Source organism: Notamacropus eugenii, chromosome 2 (assembly GCF_028372415.1).
Source record: "Notamacropus eugenii isolate mMacEug1 chromosome 2, mMacEug1.pri_v2, whole genome shotgun sequence".
Classification (NCBI taxonomy): domain Eukaryota; kingdom Metazoa; phylum Chordata; class Mammalia; order Diprotodontia; family Macropodidae; genus Notamacropus; species Notamacropus eugenii.
The window spans coordinates 357,914,915-357,938,780 of record NC_092873.1 but is presented as its reverse complement, the minus strand read 5'-3'; the positions used below and the strand labels follow the sequence as shown (position 1 = coordinate 357,938,780).

The 23,866-nt window shown below is 44.1% G+C and overlaps 1 protein-coding gene and 1 long non-coding RNA gene across 2 annotated transcripts; both read left to right on the top strand.

Annotated features, from left to right (window-relative positions):
* Nucleotides 1–780: 780 nt before the first annotated feature.
* LOC140528534 (uncharacterized) lies at nt 781–8,500 on the top strand. The gene is made up of 3 exons (XR_011975209.1): nt 781–3,764; nt 4,205–4,251; nt 6,361–8,500. It is a non-coding gene; the product is annotated as an uncharacterized lncRNA (long non-coding RNA).
* Nucleotides 8,501–16,430: 7,930 nt separating this feature from the next.
* KRT19 (keratin 19) lies at nt 16,431–22,771 on the top strand. Its single transcript, XM_072646435.1, has 6 exons — nt 16,431–17,796; nt 20,653–20,735; nt 21,023–21,179; nt 21,654–21,815; nt 21,952–22,077; nt 22,343–22,771. Exons 1-6 carry the CDS (start codon nt 17,377–17,379, stop codon nt 22,598–22,600), a joined length of 1,206 nt encoding a protein of 401 aa, XP_072502536.1. The 5' UTR covers nt 16,431–17,376; the 3' UTR covers nt 22,601–22,771.
* Nucleotides 22,772–23,866: the final 1,095 nt, after the last annotated feature.

Sequence of the window (23,866 nt, the reverse complement as noted above, 5' to 3'; positions counted from 1 at the left end):
GAGGGCAGCCCTCGGGCTGCCCACTCTCCACATGCTCACTTCCTTTTCCGATCATACATTTCACTAACCTAGGGCTGCCCACCCTCACCTTAACTCTTTCCCCTGCTCTTGAGGCCACCTGTATTTGTGCTTCTCCAGAGACTGTGGTGCAGCACAGGCAGAACATTGGGGCTAAAAAGACCAAACTTTATGTTAAAGAATTGCTGCTTGGGGTTATTGAAACCTCCATGCAATTTCCCAAATGTAAACCAATCCACACAACCTCCTTTAATGTCTCTTTGAAGCAGCAGCTGATTCATTTTTGTCTTGGCTTCCCACCACTTGACACAGTGTCTTACACACAATACGCATTTGGTAGCTGTTTTTGAATTGAACTGAATTGAATTGTATGCAGTTGATCCTAGATTCTCGGAGACTATGTCAATACTGTGTAAGGTCTTACAGTGGTATCCTAATTATACTCATCAAGGAAAGGCATGACTGGAAAAGGTGGTGGGCATGACAGGGACTGAGAGCAGGGGAAACTGATGGTCAGCCTGAACTATATGCTGGTACCCACAAAATGTAAGGATAGCAATAAAAACAATGACAATAAGAACACATGACATTTACATAGCATTATAAGATTTGCTTCTACACTTGGTATGGATTATTTCATTTGATCCTTGTAACAACCCTGAGCTATTGTCCTAGAGATATTATCTCTATTTTATAGATGATGTCCCTGAGACCTAGAAGGAATAAATGACACACAGCTGGTGAGTATTAGAGGTGGTGGGATTCAAAGCCAGGTGAGGAATTTCTTTTGTCCTATAGAGAACCACTGGAGATTTTTGACAAGGGGGAGGACATCGTCCAATCTTGCTTCAGGAAGACTATACAGATGAGATGGGTTTTGCTAAATTCAGAGAGGCTCACCACCGGCAGCCTGGCTGGTCAATTCTTTGGTCAAGATAACTAACCCATGAAACAAACCCACATCTAGAAATAACCCTGAGAGAGCTGGATGGTATCTTGACTTCAGAAGCTCACCAGTTTCTTCCCAGCAATCCCAGCTCCACAATGGAGCTTTGCAATCACTTTGCTTCAATTTTATAATCAATTCCCACCACAATTTTGCAAAACCCCCAAAAGGCAGCCAAACCTCAAAGATGCGAGTCTCTTGCACCCTCTGATTCGTGGGAAGAGAGCACCCAGTTTGCCTGGGAGTCTGTAATACCTGAGCCAATCAGGACATAGTTGCTGGGGAGACGCTAGCTAATTTAATCCAGCGGACAGCGAGCTCCTCCTTTGGCAATTTGTGCAACCTATTTACCTGATCTAGACAGTTCAGGATCTACCTGAGGGTAGTTCAGGATCTCTCTATTCCCCTTGTTTCCTAATCCCTTCCCCTTCTTCATCCCGCGCTTCCCCGCCCTCTGCCTCCAAACTCCGTTGAGCCAAAGTGGAGTGCATTCTGCGACTCCACTCTCTAAGAAGATGGGAAGCCCAGGCATCTGAGGGGACAAGTGGAGGAGGCTGTGGGGAGCTTGGAGCTGGCTGATCTGGCGGCTATAGAATTTCTAGTCTCAGGTCTCTGGAAAGCTTAATTTGCACAGCCTATATATTTTGGCTGCTGCAGGATGTATCCTCCAAATGATAACTTTTCTTAGCACATTAAGTACATACTGTAACTTTTAATGGGGCTATGTTTTCACGTGTGGCAGTGGATGCATGTAGGTCATACTCTTGGTGGTGGGTAGGGTGAGGTGGGGGAAGGGGCAAGTGACCTTTTTGCTGCATATTCAATAATAACATACTGTACCTACCTCATGTCTCTGCTGTCTACAAACCTGCAGGAAACAGGGTATCATACTAATTACCACCCCATCCCCCCAATTTTTTTTTTTCAAGACTGGGTCTCCCTATATGACCAGGGCTAAAAATGCTACCGCCTTTCATGGATCCAATCTCACTGCTGCTGGGCATGGAAATTTTGACCTGTTGCATTTCCAGCTTGGGCCAATTGGACCCTCCCTTCCCTGGGATTTGGGTTCACCAATCGGATTTATCCTTCTTGCAACTCAGAACTCCCAATCTAGCAGCCTCAGCCTGGAGTTATTAAGGGTAATAGGCATGGACTAGTATGGTAGTGCATGCTAATTAATTAATAGAACATTGAGGGAGATCTCAATGCCTATGTGCAAGTCAGGTACAGAAAACAAGTTTTTCTTCCCTAAATTCTAATTTTTAAAGGTGTGAAAAAAGACTACTGCTTTGAACCACATATGGGAAAATAATAAGACAATCTCTGACTCCAGAGTACCCATGTTCAAATCTTCTCTCAATCACTACCTTCTGTATTTCTATTTTTATTATTGTACATGTCAATCATTTTGTGAAACCACATGGTTTATCCAACATAGATCAACTGTAAGAATTTTGTCAAGTGTTCTCTTCATGCACTAAGTCTAGGTTTATTTCTAAAAAGTCAAGGGGAAGATCAAGGATGAGCCGCAAAAATCTCACACTGCCCTAGTATCTTTCTGTGAGCCAGGGAAAAAAAGAGTGCCTTCTACTTGCAAGGATGCTATTAAGTGTTTTTTTTTTTCTTAATTTAAAAAAAATAACCAATTTGGACTGGACTTGTGGTTTCATTGGGATAGGGAATTCCCAGTCAGAAAATTCCCTCTACCACTGCCCTGTAAATTATTGTTTCAGAGCCACTGGGGACAGGAAGGTTGGATATCTCTCTGCCTGCTCCATCCCCCTCCAAACACACAGAGCTCTTGCCCTTGAAGTGCTTACAGTTTAAGGGAAGAATGTGATATTGTTTTCAAATCAGTTTGATGAATACTGAGAACAAATACAGAGACTGATTAGCTCCAAGCAATACAAACAAGCTTTAGCAAACAAGACATTCTCGAAGAGGTTGTGGATGGTTGTTGCTTCTGTGGTGGTTTGGGTGATAGAGCTGAGAAGTTCAGGGGAGTTGGGAGCTCATATTTATAGGGCCTCTTATCTGGATTACCACCTAGTTTAACTAGCACACAGTATGAGATAGCTTCTGGCTGCCAGTGATTAATTAGCCCCCTGGTGCTTTTAAGGTGAAAGTCATGCTGTAGTATCTGGAACCCTGTTGGGTGCTAGGAACACCCAGTGGTCTCTATACATGTGTGCACAAAATAATCATGATACAGAGAGAATGTGATAAGTACTGAGTGGGATAGGTTTAGTGAAGACTTCTCAGATTGTAGTTCTTCTCCCAGGGGTGAGGTAAGACTGAGAGGCTCAAGGTTACTATATTTTTAGAACAGAATAATTCCATATAAGGATATAAAACTGTGTAGTACATTAGGGTCTCAATGATTGGATAAAGTTTACCTAATTCTTCAATGTCTTCATTTCAAAAGGGATTGGTTAGATTTTGTGTCTAGAATGTAAGATCATATTCTCAGCTAATGAGAATAATGGTCAGTGGGGGGGGGGAGGGACTTGCGTTAGAGTCTATATAAATCACTGCCCTTTCTTTGTCTTTGGCTCTCCTACTCCAGGTGAACTGCTGTAGGATTGTCCAGATTCTCGAGAATCGAATAAATCTCTTTTCTGTCATCACTTTGAGAGGCCTCTGAGTAATTGATTTATGTAGGGACCTGAGCCATCCCACACAGTACCAAGTATGGAAGAACTCACGTTTAGCTAGAAGGATGAAAAGGAAGCATTTATTAAGCACCTACTATTTTTGAGGCACTTTACAAATATGATCCTCACAATAACTCTGGGAGGTAGGTGCTATTCTTATCCTCACCTGAAGCAGATGGCTAAGGGACTTGCTCAGAGTCACATAACTAACATATCTAAGGCTGAATTTAAACTTCCTGACTCCAGGTTGGGTACTCTATCCATTGTGTTACCTAACTGGAATAAGTTGGGGTAGGGGTGGAGTCAGGGAGGAGAGTAAAGAGGAAGTGGGGTGGTAATCAGGGAAAGCTTCATGAAGGAAGAGGCATCTGAGTGGGGGTGTTAATGGAAGAATATTTCAACAGGTGGGAGTGAGGAAAGTGTGCTTTTTGGGAATGAGGGATAAATAAATAATAATAGCTAGCATTTATATATTATTTTAAAGCAAAATCTTTGCATATGTTATCTTATTTGAACTTTACAAACTATGAGATATTATTGTATGTTATATGTAATATATGTTACTATTATCCCCATTTTACAGATGATGAAACAGGGAGATTTAAGTGACTTGATCAGGTCATCCTACTAGTAAGTATCTGAGGCAGCATTAAAATTCAGGTTTTTCTGACTCTGAATCCAGTACTCTATCCACTGTACCACTCAGCTGTCTGCAAAAATATATAGATGTAAGGAGAATGTTAGATGAATCACAGACTCACAGAAGCTGAGAGCTGTAAGGGACTTCAGTGGTCATCTTGCTGAGAAGCAACATGTTCTAGAGGATAGAGTAGCGGATTTGAGTAGAGAAGACTTAGATTTGAATCTTAATAGCTTAAGAGCTGTGGATAAGTTATTTAACCTTTCCTGGTATTAGTTCTTCATCTGTATAGTACATTTGGACTAGATAGTTTCTAAAGACTCTTCTGGTTCTAAATCTGTGATTTGATGATCTAGTCCAACTCACACATGAAAGGAACCCCCACAGTGACATACCAAAAAGTTGCTGTTCATGACATGGCAGATAAGAGGAGACTGGAAATAGCTGGGGGGTCTCCTGACTCCCACTCCAGAACCCTTTTCACAATATCACACTTCCTCAGCATCTTCATGATAGTTTTTCAGTCCCTTTCCAGTCAGACTCTCTGTCACCCCATTTGGGGGTTTTCTTGACAAAGATACTGGGGTGGTTTGCCATTTTCTTCTCCAGCTCATTTGATAGATGAGGAAACTGAGGCAAACAGGGTTAAATGACTTGCCTCCAGTCACACAACTACTAAATCTGTGGCCTTGTATGAGGCCAGATTTGAACTCAGGTCTTCCTGACTCCAGGCCTGGTACTCTATCCACTGCAAAGGCTTATGACAAATAAAGTGCTATACTAGCAGGTCTGGAGTCAAGAAGACTTGAATTCAAATCAAGCCTCAGACACTTACTAGCTGTGTGACCCTGAGCAAGTTACTTAAACCTCTGCCTGCCTCAGTTTCCTCAGCTAAAAAATGGGGGAATCATAACAACAGCACCTCTCAGGGCTAATGAGGATCAAATTTGGAAAATGGTTAACACAGTGCTTGGCACATAGTAGGTACTTAGTTAATGCTTGTTTCCTTCCTTCCTTCTTGGCACAAACAAATGTTACAGAGGATGGATCCTTGCTGGAGATGATCAGGGAATCACCCTGTGGAAGAGATGGCTTTTGAATTGGGAGAATCAGCTTGATTAATAAAAACATTTTTCATCAATTAGATTTTAATAGATAAAAGATGTATGTTTCTTTGTGTGCATCATTCTAGGGAGAGTGGATAGATGGTATAGACAAAATGCACAGGAGCAGGAAAAGGTGATTCATATTTGGCGAATGGTGAATAGTTCAATTTGGCTGGAGCACATGGCATTTAAAGGGGATTAGTGTGAAAAGAAACTGGGCAGAACCTGGCAGGTGGTAAATGCAAGGTGGATGAGTGAGCTCTTTATTCAGCAGGCAGTAGAGAATTATTGAAGGTTTCTCCACCAATGCTTAGATCATGCATTAGGGAGGCTCACCTAGCAGAAAGAAAAGGATAAATTGTAGAAGGAGAACTGGAGACACTGATAGTAATTCCTACAATAATCTGGGGAGAAGTGATTTAAGGCACAAAACAATAGTGGCTGTAGTGGGTGGGAAGGAATCTGCTAGAGAGAGTTCTGCCCAAACTGTAAAGACTTTTAATTTTTGGTCATCCCCTGCAGATGATTTCCTAAAATATTATTCTAGACTGGGGTGAGGAACCTGTAGGCTTTAGGACACACATGGCCTTCTATGTTCTTAAGTGTAGTCTTTTGACTGAATCCAAATTTTATAGACCAAATCCTTTTATTTTTACTAATATATTTTGTTCATTTTTACATTATTTTATTTTTAAATGAACATATTTAAAATACCAAAGATAAAATAAGTGTCAACAAAATAATCACCCCAGATTGACCACCACAATTAGAACATTAGTAAATCATAAGAGTTAAATTGACAACTGCTACACTCATTATTTAGTTCTAACTTCCCCTATCTGACTGGGGCCACTACCATACAAGGCTGGTTGGTGAGAGTTTATGGGGGTCCAGCATGTCAGTCTGTTATTAGTTCTATGTTTCTGTTTGAAGTGGAATTTGTGAATAGTTGCACAGATCAACAGCATTCTAAAATTCTGTCTACTTTAACAGTCCATCATGTCAAAGAAGACCAAGAGAACACTGAAGGAAGAAAACAGATTTTTAAATGAGGTTTGGGAATTGTGATGTTATCTTGTTTCTGCTAAAGATAAGATGGTTTGTTTGCTTTGTGATGCTGCAATATCAACATGAAACAAATTCAGTGCTCATCAGCATTATAACACTCATAAGAACCACAGATACTTTAAATTAGAGGGAAAGGTGTGAAAATTTGTTTTGCAGAAATTAAAAGATGGAAAACAAAACCAAAGACAATTCTTTCAAGTAGCAATATGACCTGGAAATAATGCCACTAAAGTAACGTATATACTTGGGGAAAAAGGGAAGCCATTCAGTGATGTAGAAATTGTGAAAAATGCATAGTTGAAGTTGTAGCATGCTTAGACCCCTATAATGTTTCAAAGTACAAACAGCTGCCTCTTACAAGAACCATAACTGATCAGCAGCATGAATTAGACTTCAACTTAATAGAACAATTTCATGCAATACTTGAAAAGGAAAATATATATTATTCAAGTGCTTTAGATGAATCAACTAATACTCCTGACAACACAGGTTTTATACTTCATTTGGGTCATAACAGAAGAATTTCTTTGCTTAAGAGTGACTCACTTTGGCCACTCTTGCAAATAGAACATGGGGAGTAGAGATCTTCAACAACTTTCAAGCTAAATATCGTGAAGTTGGACCGAATTTGGTAGATTTAGTGAGTGTATGAACAGACGGTGCACCTTCCATGATAGGAAAACATGAAGGGTTTATTGCACAGATAAAAAAACAATATTATCAGATCCAGATGCTCTCAGTTCTTTTCATTGTATCTTGCATCAGCAAAATCTCTGTGCTAAAGCTACTATTTTAAGTGAGACATTGCAACAAGTTACAAGCATTGTTAACTATATTTGTGTAAATGCAACATGTCATTGTCAGTTTCATGACATGCTAAAGTTGAATGATGAGATATTCAATGTGGATTTGCCATATCATTCTGAAGTGTGCTGGCTATTGCTGAAACTGGAGTTAGCCAAAATTTTATCTCTGAGAGAACAGATAGTTAAATTTTATGAAGAACAAAATCAGTAATGTGAATTACTGAAAGGAAATTTCTATAGGAATGCTCCATTTCTGTGTGATATCATGTCATATCAAAATGACTTGAATATTTCTTTGCAAGGTAAAAACTAAGTCTCTCTATATATGTGGCAAAAAATCCAAGCATTTCAAAAAAAGTTATCTTTTTTCAAAATACTTCTTCTTCAAAAGGAAATTTCAGATGAACATTTTCCCCAGTTACCAAAGGTCATTGATGAGAAGGATGATATATGCAAATCATTTGGAGAATAGGAAGCTGTTACAGACTTATTAATTGGATTTACCATGAAAGGCTCACTGACTTTGAGACTGATGACATCACATTCAATTTAGCGTTTCAGCCTCACCTTGTTGATATCACCAAGGCACCTTGGTTGTTGTTGTGTTTCTTGAAGAGGACCATGACATCATGATGATGACATGACTTATAGTTGATATTGATTTGAGTGAAGGAGGGCTGTGCAAGGTCACCAACCTCACTTTCTTTTCCTGAGCCATGTGGATCCAATGGCCTGATATTCATCAGGATGACTGGAGATGGCCCAGGATGCAATGGGAAACTCTGGCCCTTTCAGGCTAAGGTCTTATCATGTTCTCCCTTTGAGTGAGAACCCATTCAATGAATAGGTTTAAAGAACTACAGATGGAACTGATTGAGCTCTCAGTAGATGACGTTTTAAAGTCATTATCTGATACCAAGAAAAATTCAATTGAAAAATGGAAAAATGCAGTAGAATACCCTTGCCTTCTGCAACATGCCCAAAAAATGCTTTCCTGCTTTTCAACCACCTATTGCTGCAAATCTACATTCTCCTACCTAACCCAAATCAAGATACTCTTAAGGTCACAAATGACTGATACTCATCTAGAGGATCAAATGAAACTGTCAACCTCCCTGTTGCAACCAAATATTCAAATGCTTTACAACAAAAAGCAGACACAACAGTTATTAAAAGGTTAGTTAACTTTAAAATTAACAATAGTTTTAATTTTTGAAATTATTACATAGTAGTCAGATTTTTACAAAATAATGTACATTTTAAAGTATATCTAGTTGAAGTTTCTTGAATGCAAACTTATTTGATTACAGCTAAATATTAATTTGGCCTTTCAACAGGAAAAGTTTTTCCGTTCCTGCTCTTGACACATTACTCCATCATGCCCAATCCCAAGACAAATGAATAATAACAACAATAATAATATCTAGCATTTACATAGTGCTTTTTGCAGCACTTTACATGTATTATCTCCTTTGATCCCCACTATAACCTTGTGTGTTAAGTGCTGTTATTAACCTCATTTTACAAATGAGGAAACTGAGTCAGAAACTTGTTTAGTGTCACACAGCTTATAAGTATCTAAGGAAGGATTCTGAACTCAGGTCTCTCGGCCTCTCAGCACTCTGTTCACCAAGGCAATTTTTAGTCAATTCCCTGACCCAGCAGAAAATGTTCAAAATACTTAGCCTGGGATTCAAGACCCTATAAATTCTGGTTTCAACTCACCTTTCCAGCTTCAGGTCCCACTACCAGCCTATGTGATTCTTCTAGCTTTTGCAAGGCCCACTATGTGAATACCAATTTTCTTATGTATTTTCCTTTGTCTACAGAGTTTTCATTTCCTCTATTAAATCCTAAATCCTTATCTAATTTCTGTTTCTGTTTTTCAGTTGTTTTTCTGTTGTGTCTGACTCTTCGTGACCTCATTTGGGGTTTTCTTGGCGGAGAAACTCGAGTGGCTTGCCATTTCTTTTTCCAGATCATTTTTACAGCTGGGGTAAAGAGGGTTAAGTGACTTGCCCATGGTCATACAGCTAATGTCTGAATCTGCATTTGAACTCAGATCTTCCTGACTCCAGGCCTCGTGCTCTATCCAATGTGCCACCTAGCTGCCCTCCATCTAATTTCTATCATTCATTTAAGACATGACTTTAAAACTCCCTGCTCCATAAAGTCATGGGTTCAAATCCCACCTCTGACAATTACTACCTGGTGTGACTTTGGGTAAATCATTTAACCTCTCAGGGCCTCAGTCTCCTCATTTATAAAAGAAGGTAGCTGAGCTCCATCTAGGTATCTGAACTTCTTTCTATTTCTAGATTCATGATCCTATGTTTCTCATATAAGGCTTCCTTATTTTCCTGAGAACAAAGAAAGAGTTTGAAGGAATGCAGCAATGGGTTTTCTCTTCTTTCTTTCTTTCCTTTTCTTAATTTTTTTCTTTTTCTCCCTCTTTCCCTCCCTCCCTTTCTCTCTTTCTTTCCTTCCTTCCTTCCTTCTTTCTTTCTTTCTTCTTCCTTTTTCTTTCTTCCTTCCTTCCTTTCTTTCTTTCTTTTTTCTTCCTTCCTTCCTTCCTTCCTTCCTTCCTTCCTTCCTTCCTTCCTTCCTTCCTTCCTTCCTTCCTTCCTTCCTTCCTTCCTTCCTTCCTTCCTTCCTTCCTTCCTCTCTCTTTGCCTTTTCATTGTTTAGGGAAGTTATTTGTTTAGTTTCCCAGTGTTATCAGGCCATCTATACATTTGTTCCTGGCTGCTTGAATATCTTTTCTCTCTCTCTCTTTCTCCCCCTACCCTCCTCCCCAGGTAAGAATGACTGCTATCTGTGGAAGGGTAAGATTTCTCTCCTTCCCAGCCTCAGTCCCACCTCTGGTGAAGAGGATTATAGCGGCCCTCTCCCCCACCTCCCCAGCTGGATGGTAGCCTGGTCTTCAAGTTGGACAGGGCCAGGAGATGGGAGAGGAGTTCCTGAATTCCATCACTTCTTTTATTTCATCAGATTTGGGGGTGGCCTTTAGTCTGTGGATTCTAGACCTGGCACAGGAATAAGGCAGTGATGTATAGCATTAGCTTCAGGGTAGGTCTTGGTCAGGATGGAAATGAGGTACCCCTGGCAGCCAAGGGGATCTTGTCACTGGCCAATGCTGAATCACTGGGGAGTGTTGGAGGGAGGCACTATTTTTTTCTTCAGGGGCTTCCCACTGCAGAGAGGAAGCAAGCTAGGGTTATCTTACAGGTCTTTGGGTGGAGTTTGACAGTTGTGCCAAAGTTGGGATGGCATTGCTTCTCTTTCTCTTTTTCCCCTCCCCCTAAGGATATTTCAAACCTCTGGACATAGAGCAATGACCCAGGTTCCCCACTTAGACTGAGGCCTAGGATTTATATCAGCCATGAGTACCATGATATATGGACTTGGAACTCTCTATAAGAGAGAATCAATATGTATTCCAGGGCTGGTACCCAGTGTCAGCTCCTAGTAGCTCACTTTTTAAAGATATCCTCTATGATCTCTCTTTAATGAGTAGTTTCATTAATCATGCTGGGGTCCAAGGTGCCAGGCTCCTCCAGGGGCTGCCAGGAGGCATTACAGAAGAGAAGATCTTGGGCTCTTTCCAGATGAGACAGATGCCAAGAATGCTCTCAGGGAAGAGAGATAGGCCTGGGACACCTTCCTCCCCAGGCAGTTGTCAGAGGGAGCTAATTTATGTTCCTGTAGGGTTTGGTGATAGAAGTCTAATAACTGATCCATTCCGATCCTTGCAAACTTTAAGGTGCTACATAAATGTGAATTACTATTTCATGTACATGAATGTCTAGGAAACAACATTAAGATTTGGGGTCAGCTGTCCAATTTCAAGACTAGGAACATATTGGGGAAGAGGTTAGGTATTAGGAAGGACTTAACAGGCAGCCACAGTGATAATTAGGTTGTGCTACAGTGGGAGATAAGAATCTACTAGATATGCCAGAGCATTTAAATCCTAGTACCCCACACCTCATCAGTACTTCTGCCCCTGGGCACTTCTCTGTGAGTGGAGGATGAAATAGACAGCTCCACCCAGAACTTCCATTTAAAGAAGGTCCCCAGGCCATCCATGTCTTTACTTTCTAGCACACTTCATTTTTGGGTGCTTTACTTCACTTTTGGGTGCCTTTTCATCCCATTCCATCCATCTCTAGCTTTTCAGCTTTCTTTTGAGTATTGTATTTCCCCATTAGATTATAAACTTCTTAGCGGGGAGGAACTATCTTTCATGTGTGTATCCTTAGCACCTAGCATAGTGCCTGGAAGCATAAAACGTACTTAATAAATGTTTACTGATGAAGGAAAGGGAGTATGATTGATTAGGAAGGTGGTGAATTTGATGTCTTCTTGAGGATTCTAGGAAATTAGAGTAGAGATTGTTTTGAGTGGCTTCCCTTAGTTTTCGCTTCTTCTTTCCCTATAAAAATTGGCATCTATATAGCCAGGCAGTCAATAGGCATTTACTAATTTTTTTTATCATTTATTTCTATGTACTGGGGATACAAAGAAACTCAAAAACACTTTAACATAGATCATAAGTTATCTAAAGTGGGAATCCAACCGCACTGCCCTACTTCCCCATTGTTCCTCTGCAGGCTGTGGCCAGCCCCAGGTCAGCCAACCAGATCATAGAGGTTCGGGAGCTTGGGGGAGGGGACTGGGAGGAGGGGACTTGAGGGAAGCTCCAAAGAAGGACAGGAATTCCATTAGAACAAGGTTCTTAACCCTTTCTGTGTGTCACAGACTCCTTCATCAGTCTCGTGAAACCTATAGACCCCTTCTCAGAACAATGTTTTAAAATAATTTAGGGGAATGCTACATTTCAGTTACAGGTTAATGCAAATAAAATATTTTTTTCCATCCAAATTTGTGGAAGTTTAGAAATCTATTTTAGTCTCCCTTAGGGGACTGTGGGCCCCAGGTTAAGAATTCCTCCATTAAAATGCATGAGATTCTTTAGGACAGGGGTCAAGATTTTGCCTTTTTTGGTATCCTGGTACAGAAAATGTTTACTAAATGCTTGGTGACGGACCCTTGATGCCCTGGGCTAGAGTAGAGCAGGGCAGAGAGAGACCAGCTCTATATGATCATCTCTAAATTTCCTTCTCTTACCCAGACTCTCCACTTCTGTCTTCCCTTCCCACAGAATAATGAGATATCAGCCCTGAGAAATTGCACGTATGCACAGTTTAGGGAAAGTGGGGGGTGGGGCACTTGGGGGATGGGGCAAGCTCTGGAAAAGTCAACTACAGCCAAAGGGCTTGCTCCAGTCCCTGCCTAATCTAGCTAGAGAGGTTGGTGTGAGCCACACCTTCTCCTAGCGCTGACTCAGAGTAGCAGCTGGGCTCCTTCCTCCTTGACCATCTTCTCCCTCTCTCTCAGTGGTGCTCACCGCCCCCCTCTCCCCTCCCCCCCCATTTTGGCTCCAGTTTCTAGTTAGGCTGGTTTTTCCTCCCTGGGGACTGTTAGACGACAGTGGGAGCCTTCCATGAATAACATCGCCAGCTCCCCTTCCCCTGGGTCTGCTGTCTCTTTCTTCTAGAAATGACATTGATCTGCTGCAAAGGTGGGGTGAGGGTAGCCCCACCCACAGCACACAACCAGAGTGTAACAGATAACAAACAGGTCACAAGGAAAGGGTTGGGGACAGGAAGGACACACTTGGGGACTTGCAAGACAACAATGCGCTGTAGGCTAGGATGCAGCCTTCTCTACCAACCTTGCGGGGGAGTAGAGAGAAGGAACATAGAAGTGGCCCTGAACAGTCTGTATGTTGTTCTGCACTGTGAGTGCCCAGTGCTCCAAAACTTGGACAAACAGTGCTCTGGGGACAGAGACCAGAGGCTAATCAATGATTTCCATAAGAAGCAGAAGCCTAGAGACGTGACCACAGGTAATGAATGAATGAATGAACGAATGAAAAAGCATTTATTAAGCACATGTTATGTGCCAAGGCCAGTCAGGTGGTGCAGTGGATACAGTGCTAGGTCTGAAGTCAGGAAGACCTCAGTTCAAATCTGACCTCAGATACTTCCTAGCTGTGTTATCCTGGGCAAACAACTGAACCCTATTTGCCTCAGTTTCCTCATCTGTCAGATGAGCTGGAGAAGGAAACGGCAAACCACTCTAGTGTCTTTGCCAAGAAAATCCCAAATGGAGTCACAAAGAGTTGGACACAACTGAACAACTAAATGAGAAGTCTAATAAGGGGATACTGGAGTTGATTGTTCAAGGTAGTGAGATGGTCAGAGATGGTGTTAGAAATATTAACTTGGCAGCTATGTGTGGAGGTGCATAGAGAGTTGAGGCACGGAGAGCAAATAGAAGGTTATTGCAACAGTGCAAGAAAGAGATGAAGAGGGTCTGAACTAGGAAGGTGGCTGTGTGAGTAGAGACAGGGAGATAGAAGTTTTGAAAATAAGATGAAAGATTTGGCAACTGATGGATATGTAGATGAGAAAGCCTGAGGAGGCAAGGGTGAGAACTTGGGAAGATGATGGTATCTTTGACCTTTGGATGAAGTGAATTGTCATCATCATGTCAGTCTTCAAGGACCTATGATTTCATGGTTTGTGAGAACTTCTACCAACAGATCTCAGAGCACCTGTGATTTATTGTCTTAGAGAGTTATCTGAGGATTGAATGACACTTAGCCCAGGGTTTCATAGCTATTGTCAGTGAAGTAGAATTTGAATCCAGGTCTTCTGATTCCAGCATGCTATCCAGAGTATGATACAACCTATCAAGTTATTGCTAATATTATAAGTTCTCATGACAAAGATCAGTGAATTTTCAAGTCCTCTCCCCTTTGTCTACCCCAATTGACTTCTTACATGGAAGGGAACTCCCTCCAATTCTATTTCCTTCCACTTTAGGGACTAGGACTTGTGTTCCATAACTTTTCCCTCCAGGTGTTATGTCCCCATCCTTTAAGCTGGGATGTACTTTTTTCCTTCAAGGATGAGGGAAGACCTCCCTCACTCCTAAGCCCTCTCTTCCTCCCCAACCCTAAATTCCTTCCTCAACTCCTCATCTTTTCTCATCCCACTCCATATCCATAATTTTCTTTTTGCCAAGACCTGATAATTTCACCTTTGCAATATCTCTCCTATATGCCTCCTTCTTTCCTCTGACACTTTCATTACCCTGGTATAGGCCCTTATTACATCACATCTGCATTAGCTCAATAGCTTGCTTATTGGTCAGCTTACCACAAATCTCTCTCTACTCTAGTCCCTCCTCCCTTTAGCCACCAAAGTGATTTTCCTAAAGTGTAGGTCTGACCATGTCACCTCTCCTGTCAATAAACTCCATTATCCACCTGTTACCTCCAGAATAAAATATGAAATCCTTTGGTGGGTGTTCAAAGTCCTTCATAACCTACCTTTTCTCCCTATTTCCAGTCTTCTTACATCTTTCACCTTTCATACCCTTTGAGGAGGATTTCTTCAATCTCATATCCCCATCCTCTTTGATATAGTGACACTGGTCTCTTGGCAGTTCCACAAACAAGACATGGATATCAGTTCTCAGCTTTGGGCATTTTCTCTGACTGTCCCCCATGCTTGGAATGCTCTTCTTCCTCATCTCTGCCTTCTGGCTTCTTCAAGTTTCAGCTAAAATCTCACTTTCTACAGGAAACCTTTCATGATGCCCCTTAATAGTGTCTTCTCTCTATCAAAAGTGCTTCTTTCCTTTTTCTTTTTGAGGCAATCAGGGTTAAGTGACTTGCTCAGGGTCACACAACTATTAAGGCCAAATTTGAACTTAGGTCCTCCTGACTCCAGGGCTGGTGTTCTATCCACTGTACCACCTACCTGTCCCTTGGTTAAGTATTTCCAATTTATCCTGTCTCTATCTTGTTTGTAGATCTCTGGCATCTTGTCTCTTTCCTTCCACAGAGTTCCTTGAAAGCAAGGACTGTCTTTTACCTTTCTTTGTATCCCCCAGTCCTTAGCAGAGTGTCTGGCATATAGTAAGTGCTTAATAATGCTTATTGACTGACTTCCCCTCAAACATACCCCAAGTCCTTCCTCAGTATTTCTTTCTCTATCTCGGGAGTCAGGAGATTTCAGCCACTAACCAGCAATGCACATTCCTAGCGATTCAATGATCCCTAAATTCTCCCTTCTAAACTTAGCCTTCAATTCTTTCCCTCCATTTCATTTCCTCCAAGGACTATGACCTTCCTATTGAGTACTTCTCCCTCCCAGGGAGCAAGACCTTTAGTTACAGGTTTCTTCCTTCCTAGAGCCCTTGAACATTTCAGTAGCTTCTAAAATCATGGCTCAGCCCTAGGTGTAGTCAGTGGCAGGCTAGATACCCTTGGACCCTTGATTGGGAGGGATCAAGGCTTCTCTATTGAACCAGAAGGACTTGGAAAGAGGGTTGTTCTTTTGACTTTGTAGAGGTCCCAGAGAAGTTGAGGGGCATGTCCATATCCACCCAGGGCACTGGGGGAAGGCTCAGCTAACCTAGCTCCCTATCCACCTCTTAATGCCCCCCAGGACTCTCTCTGTTGGAGCTGCAGCATACAGGGTCTTATTTAGGCAGATGGGGGAATTGCTTCCTGTTGATTCCTATGGGGGGTCCTCCTTTACTGTCTCAGGATTAAGAGGAGGCTCAGAACCTGGGAATTTAGGAGTTAGTTTTAAGTGGAGATGGGGGTAGGGTGGGGAAAACAATGGGAATGGCCTCTGTTTTCTCATTCTAAGACTCCTTGGCCTCAGCCTTCTTGGGAAGAAGAGGCAGCTCTGACTTCCCACCAGGGCCCCAAAAAGTTACCTATGGTAACTATCTGACCAGTCAATCTTTCAATACTTCTCACTAGGGGCTTGGCCCAGGGAGAGATAAGGGAAGGAGTGAGTCATACATGGTGCCAGAAGGATTCAGGCAGCTCTAACCTTTGTGAAAGGGTCAGGGCCTTTGACCAGCACCCCCCAGCTTCACTCCACAGACTGGACTCCTCAGATCTCTGCCCTATTTCTCCTCTTTCTTGCCCCTCCTCTCCAACCTCTTCTGAACACTTTCTGGGTTCTTACAAAGAAGGCTTTCTCTAATCTAAATGGACTAGGAGTTGACTTGGTGGGTGGGTAGGGGGTGATTCTTGTGGGGAGCCCAGTAAGGTATGCCTGGGCAGGGAAAGTGTTAACCTGGGACAATCTGGGGGATGGGGTGAGTGTGGGAGTAGGGCCAGCAGGATTTGCTTGTTGGGAAGCAGTCTAGTCCTGAGTTAGAATTTGGGTGGCAGTGGGATGCTGAATTTCACACATTTTTGGAAAGGACAATGGCTGTAGAGTCCAATGAGGGGGGTCAGCTCCTCGTTCCATCATTAACTCTGACTTTGGGACTCCAGTTCATCACCTATAAAAAAGCAGAAATGGACTACAAGACTCCTAAGGTCGGGAAGAGTTAATCTCCCCCACCCCTACTTCCAGTCCAAGGACCAGCATGAATAGAAGGAGAGTTTCCAAAACTTGGTGGTGGGTCTGGGGTCATGGGAATGTTGAGAGGGGGAGGTGGGTGTTACTGTTATTTAAAGAGGAGGGTCCTGTGGTCTGGAGAGTCTGGGAAAGAGAGTTCCTAATTGCATTAAATTGTGAATCAAGATTGAGCCTGGAACAGTCCAGCACCTGCCTGCAGCTGGCTAAGGTGTAGTGCCCAGAGCAGTCCCTCACGGGCCTGGCATTGCTATAAGGTGGGGCAGCTTTGTCTCCAGGGAATAGCAGGAACTGTGTGGTTCAGAGCCGACCTACTCCCACCCTCCCCCACTCCTCTCCATTGTAGCTTTTGCTGGTGGGAGCAGAGGAGGAGGTCTGGGTATGGGGGGATCTGAGAAGGGGTGGAGGGCAGATGGGAATGTCGGGGACAAGGGAGGTTGTTCTGGGTGTGTCCGAGCCTGGCACAGACCAATGGAGAAAGGGCCCCTGTTTGCACTCTGCAGCCATGAAATTCCTCAGGGCTCAGATATCGCCTCTGACACCACCCACAATCCCCAGCAATAAAAAGCCGCAGGTGAGGCCCTCCGCACTTTCCGCTCTAAACTTCGAGCGCCCACTTCCCACCAGCGTCCAGCTGCCCTCCAGAGTGCCCTCCTCTAGCCTCCCAGGCCATCACCATGACCTCCTACAGCTACCGCCAGTCGTCCTCCACCTCCACCCTAGGGCTGGGGAGCAACAACGCGGCGCGCTTTGGCAGCGGGGCGTTCCGGGCGCCCAGCATCCACGGCGGCTCAGGAGGCCTGGGCGTGTCCGTGTCCCGCTTTGCCTCCTCGGGCCTGGGTGGGAGCTATGGGGGCGGCAGTAGCAGTTTCAGCTTGGGCTACGGAGAAGCCGACGGGCTCCTGGCGGGCAATGAGAAGATCACCATGCAGAACCTCAACGACCGCCTGGCCTCCTACCTGGACAAGGTGCGAGCCTTGGAGGAGGCCAACGCTGGCCTGGAGGTCAAGATTCGGGACTGGCACCAGAAGCAGGGCCCCGGACCCGCCCGAGACTACAGCGCCTACATGAGGACTATCCAGGACCTGCGAGATCAGGTAAGGGGGTAGGCACTGTGTTCAGCCCGGGATGGGCCCTAAGACAGGGGACTGCCCACCCCTGGAGTGCCTGCACCTGCCTTAGCTGGCACGGGGCAGGCCAGAGAGGAAGGTGTGGTTTCTAGGTAACCGAGCTAGGAGCAGGTGGTTAGCCACACCCAGGTACCTTGTTTCCTGCCCCTGCAGCAGCTGTGCGGAGGGAGGGGAATCCGAGAGGAAAGTGGAGCGGAAGCAACCTTAAAAGGCCCTTCACTCGAGTATCAAATATTGATTGGGAATCTATGATGTACACATTGAGTGGCATGGCACAGAGAGCCAGAAGAGCCTGGATGCAAGTCTGGCGCCTGACACACTGTCTGTGTGACCTCCCCCACCCCATCCCCCAACTTTAAACGGCAGAGTGGGGCCTTTATCTGTGCTGGCAGAAGGGAAACTCTACCGTTAGTGCAATCCTAGGCCTGTTTGGTTTTTTTTAAAGGCCAAAGAAGTTGTAAAGAAAAAAAGAGGAGTTTCTCTCATTTTACAGATAGAAACTGGGGCCTTAAGAGAGGAAATTATTTGTTCTGGGATGGTAATAATGCATTGAGGGAGGTCTCAGATGAGCTGCTGAGAACAATCAAGCACTAAGAGTAAAAGCTTTTCTTGTCTTCAGTGTGAAATAGGCCCTGGGGGCATGAAAAGTTTGGATTGGCTATCCCTGCCCTGCAGTCTACACCCTAGATTGTACCTATATGCTGGTTATGATTCACCTAGGAACCATTGTTCTGGCTGATTATCTCTTATAGCCCTTCCCACCCCCTCCCTTAAGCCCATGTACGCAATGGACTTTAGGATTCAGATGATCCTAGGATTCTGAGGCTCTGATTGGAAGTTCAAGCCTCCATCCTATCATACTCTCCCATCCCTCTCATCTCCTTTGGAATAGGGATCATTCAATTCAATGTATTTGAATGTATTCCCTTCAAGTACCAGTTTCTGGAACATAGGAGGTGATCAGTAAATGCTTATTGGTGGACTGATCATGGTTTCCAGGTGTCCCTGGTCAAACTTGCGACAGCAGCTTTGGGAAATTGTTTATGGGAAGGTCTCTGTCAGAGTTAGCTTTTTCATGTTGGGGTCAGGTCGGTATGGGGTACAAGACTTAGAGGATCTTTACTATTTCATGGTATCACTGACTGGGGAGGTGAAAAGGAAAATCCGGAGTAGGCATGTTTCCATACTCTTTTACCATGACCTATGCTAGCCCAAGTGCCGCCTGAAGCCTCTGTGGGAAGGTCTGTGTGGGTACTCCATTGTCTTGGAGCTGCTAAAATTAATAATCACTAGCATCATAGCCAGCACTTTTATAGTGCTTACTATGTGCTGAGCACTTCAAAAACATTACCTTATTTGATCTTCACAACAACCTTGGTTGTTAATTATCCTCACTTTATAGGTAAGGAAACTGAACTAAAGTGACTTGCCCAAGGTCACACACCTAGGCTGGATTTGAATTCAGGTCTTCCTGACTAGTTCTAGTATTGTCTCCCCTGCACCATCTATCTAGGCTATCCTTTTATTCTCCCTTGATCATGTCTGGCCCTGTCCTCCCGTGTTCTCCTTAAAGGACTTAGGAAAGGAAGCTGGTACCACAAGGCAGAGCTCCCCATTTTTGGAAACAAAGACTTTGGAAATTGGAAAGGACCTTGTTTCTACTTCCTCATTTTATATAACTAAGACCCAGAGAAAGTGAACGTTTCCAAAGTTGCACAGTTAGTGAGTGGCAGTTGGCCCTGAAGAAATATTTTCAGTGCTGATGTTGACTTAAGTATATCGGGAAGTTGTGGGACCTAGGGAATGAGCTCAGACTGGCTTCCTTTAAAACTCAGGGAATGCCTCAGGACTCAGGGCATTCTGGTCAAAGGTATCTGGGGCCTCTATGAGATTTCTCTGGTGGTCCCTTCAGTCTTTCTCACTGGTTCCTTGGGTCTTTTATGTTCAATCCCATGGTTCCTAGAGCACTACCCATCCCTACTCTCAGCATCCTTGAAGGATAGAACTCTTTGGGGACTAGACCCTGTTATTTTATTGACAGATTATTCTCAGTGTGAAAACCCCCTCTACCAATTCAGATGGAGTAGTCTGAAATTTGAGAGAGCTGTCTGGTGGTACTGAGAGATTAAGTAATTTACTCAGGTAGTTACTAACATAGTTACTATGCAGTGGAGATGGAAATTAAACCCTGTCTTCCTGATTGAGAACAGTTCTCCAGCTTCTAAGTCAAACTGTTTCTTGTAAGTATTTAAAATAAGGAAATCAAGTATATTGAAATGTAGTTTGTGTATATATGTATTTGTATATATACGCATACATGTACATACACATAAAATATTTTGTATATACATGACATGTATATAGGTATGTGTATATATGTATATAAAGTTCACAGACCTCAGGTTAAGAACTGTTGATTTAGTCCACCTCCCTCATTTTACAGATGAACAAGCTGAGGGAGCAGAGAGAAGTGACTTGTTTCAGACATTAGCAAATCACTGGCAGGGCCTGGATTAGGGGGAACATAGGCATATGCTCTTACCACTATACCATACTGTCTTCTCTGTTTCTAGGCTTCAGCTCTCCCAGCCCCTTTCCCTCTTGCCTCTGACTCACTTCTCCAATCCCTTTGGATGCTGCCCACTGTAGGATTTTCCCCAGTGGCATACCTGTTACCTCTGACTTAATTTAGCCTGAGTCCTCTCAACTTTGGCCCTTTAGATGAGCAGTCTGGGAGCGATCAGTGTGATTTCTGTGTGCTTGCTTTGATTGGGCCAGGCAAGGCTGGCAAGCTCAGTCTGTGACCATTTTCTGTCTTTTCAGATTCTTGGTGCCACCATTGAGAACTCAAAGATTGTTCTGCAAATTGACAATGCCCGGCTGGCTGCGGATGACTTCCGCACCAAGTGAGTACCTCTGCTGCTCATGGGTGGGTTCAGGGAGCTGCAGGATGTCTAGGTGAAGGGGATGCCAGGTGCTGCTGTGAAGGCAGTATGGGCCTGTGTCCAAGGGAGCAGAGGATGGGGTGGGAATTTCTACCACTCTTTTTACAAGATTATCCTCCATGAGTCCTGAATTCTGTGAAAGCAGGGAGGCCCCTGGCACACAAGAGTGAGTGATGTCACTTCATGGAAACAGAGTTAGCACTCCTCCCCTCTCACCTTCCACTTACTTTACCTGTTCTCTTTGCAAGGTTTGAGACTGAGCAGGCCCTTCGTCTCAGTGTGGAGGCTGACATCAATGGCCTACGAAGAGTGCTTGATGAGTTGACCCTGGCCAGGGCTGACCTGGAGATGCAGATTGAAGGCCTGAAGGAGGAGCTGGCCTACCTCAAGAAGAACCATGAAGAGGTAAGGGCAGGCCCAGGCCAAGAGGTCTCTGATCCTTGCCCTCCACCCCATCCACTGAGCTTTCATGGCATTCTGGGTACCTAGTCTCCCATCCTAGGGGCTGGTGACACTTCTCAGCAGACATTTTAGAAGCCCCCAGCTTTTCAGGGCCCCTTTCCCTATTATGATTACACTCTTTGCACAACCCTGAGCACCATCAAGGAAAAATGTAGAGCACCATGGATGGTAGTGAATGTGTCCATTCAGGGAGAATTCATTGAAACTGAGGCTAGACTCTAGATTAGATTTACCCTGAAACACAAGTAGTATGATATCGTGGGAGAAAAGCTCTGAATCTGAAGATGGCAGATCTGAATTCAAATCCAGTTGTGTCACCTAGGAATTAGCTAGAGGGAACTTGGGGAGTTCCCAACCCCCATCTCCCCTCTGCCCAAGCCCAGCCAGCTAACTGTAATTCCTTATGTGTATCTGCAGGAAATAAGTGCTCTGAGTGGGCAGGTGGGTGGCCAGGTTAGTGTGGAAGTGGATTCGGCCCCCGGCATCGACTTGGCCAAGATCCTGACGGACATGAGAAGCCAGTATGAAGCCATGGTTGAGAAGAACAGGAATGATGCCGAAGCTTGGTTCACTAGCAAGGTAAATATGAGTTTGGGAGGAAAAGGAGGGGGTTGTGTGAGAGAACAGCTCAAGACTTGGCAGCATTAAGGGTTGGGCTATTTGTTCCACTGAAAGTCCTGCCCCAAAACTCACTCTCTGGTCTTCCTCCTTTCAGACAGAGGAGCTGAACCGAGAAGTTGCTGGAGACAAGGAACAGCTCCAGATCAGCAAGACTGAAATCACCGACCTCCGACGGACCTTTCAGGGGCTAGAGATTGAGCTGCAGTCTCAGCTCAGCATGGTAGGGAGGGGCTGCACTTTTGGATGATGGACACACAGTGCTAATTCCAGGAAGGGATGCTTTCTAGTGATCCCTAAGCCTGAGGCAGGGCTGGATTCTCTAAACTGTCCTCTCCATCACTTGCTCTTAAACCAGTAACACTGGCGACCCAGACTGTGTCTGTTTTTCCATTGGTCGCTTCTTCTGTTGGAATTGGTGTCGTCAAACAAAACTTTCCACCAATCCCTTCTCAGTGTTCTTTCTTTCCCTTCTTTTCCCTCTTCAGAAAGCTGCTCTGGAAGGCACACTGGCGGAAACAGAGGCCCGTTATGGGGCTCAACTGTCACAGATACAGGTTCTCATCAGCAACATTGAGGCCCAGTTGAGTGACATCCGAGCAGACATGGAGCGCCAGAACCAGGAATACCTGCTCCTCATGGACATCAAGAGTAGGCTGGAGCAGGAGATTGCTACTTACCGTAGCCTACTGGAGGGCCATGATGCCCAGGACAACATTGTACCCACAACTCCCAAAGCCTTCTGAGTCATAAGAGGCTCCTGGGTATGGAGAGTCCTCGTTACAGGGCCCTCTGAAGGGGGAGTGAGAAAGCAGCCAAGTGAGGGCTCCCACAGTAGAGGATGTCTGCGTGGGAGAGGGTAGCCCCCTGGATGTATTCTCATGTCCTCCCTAATAAAACTTCTGACCATAAGGAAACAGTGTTTGGCTTAGTTTCTTTGAGCCCATAGGGATGGGCCTAACCTTAACTCCTATTGTCCTCTCCCTATTTCAAATCTCCTTTTTACCCCTCCTCTTTCTTTGTCCTTCCTTTTTTCCTCTCCCCCAGCCTTGTCTCTTCTCTTTTCTCCTTCTTCCCTCTCTCTTTTCTTTCCCTCTCCCCTTTTCCTCCCTCCTTTTTCCTGTCTCCCTTCTCCATTTCTTTTTCACCTCCTTCCTTCTTTCAGGAGTGTTCACAGTTCCTGAGCTTAGGAGTCATTTCTATGCAGACCTGTAAGCTCTCCCTGTTCCTGTGTCCTGAGCCAGGCACAAGACAGGAGTCCTTTGGACATATTGCTTGTCACCTCCCATCAGGCTTCAGAATGTTTACTACAGCATATTGGAACTGATAGTGGGAGTCTTCCTGCCTTGGAGTCAGCCCCCTGCTCCTGATTCTCTCACCCACTACCCCACCTTGCTAACTTGATCTTTTCCTGCTTTAATTTTTTTTATCCCCTGAAGATCATTTGCAGGGTCTGACAAATGCAATTCAATTAAATAAGCAGTAAGTACAAGACGTGGTGCTAATTGATCCTATGGATTTATTTTGTCAGACCTCAGTGTGAGGAGCTCCCAGTGTGGAAACTCCCTTCACGAGTGCAAGTTGGGAATTTAGTATAATTTAGTCTAAGAGAGTTCCCTCAGGCATTGAGAGGTTAAATTATGTGCCTTAGTCTGTGCCAAAGTTTCGATTTGAACTTAAAACTAAAGTAGGTTCACTTATTCATTGCACTGTTGCCTTTTATAGGCTGAAGTTACAAAGACAAAAATAAAAACAACTCCAACCACTTTCTGGCCCCAAATATTCAACTGGGAGTATTGGCTGTCGGATATAACATGTAAAGGGAGAAGTAGATACAAGGTAATTTGAAGAGTGGTTGAGTAGTATGTAGGAGAATGAGGAAAGGCTTCCTGTTGAAGGTGGTAGCTCAGCGGAACTTTGAAAAAAGTTGGAGGTTTTAAGAGATGGAAAGGTAGAAGGAGTGCACCTGGGGAATGGGGTCAGCAGGAAAGTACTTGCTGAGATGGGAGAGA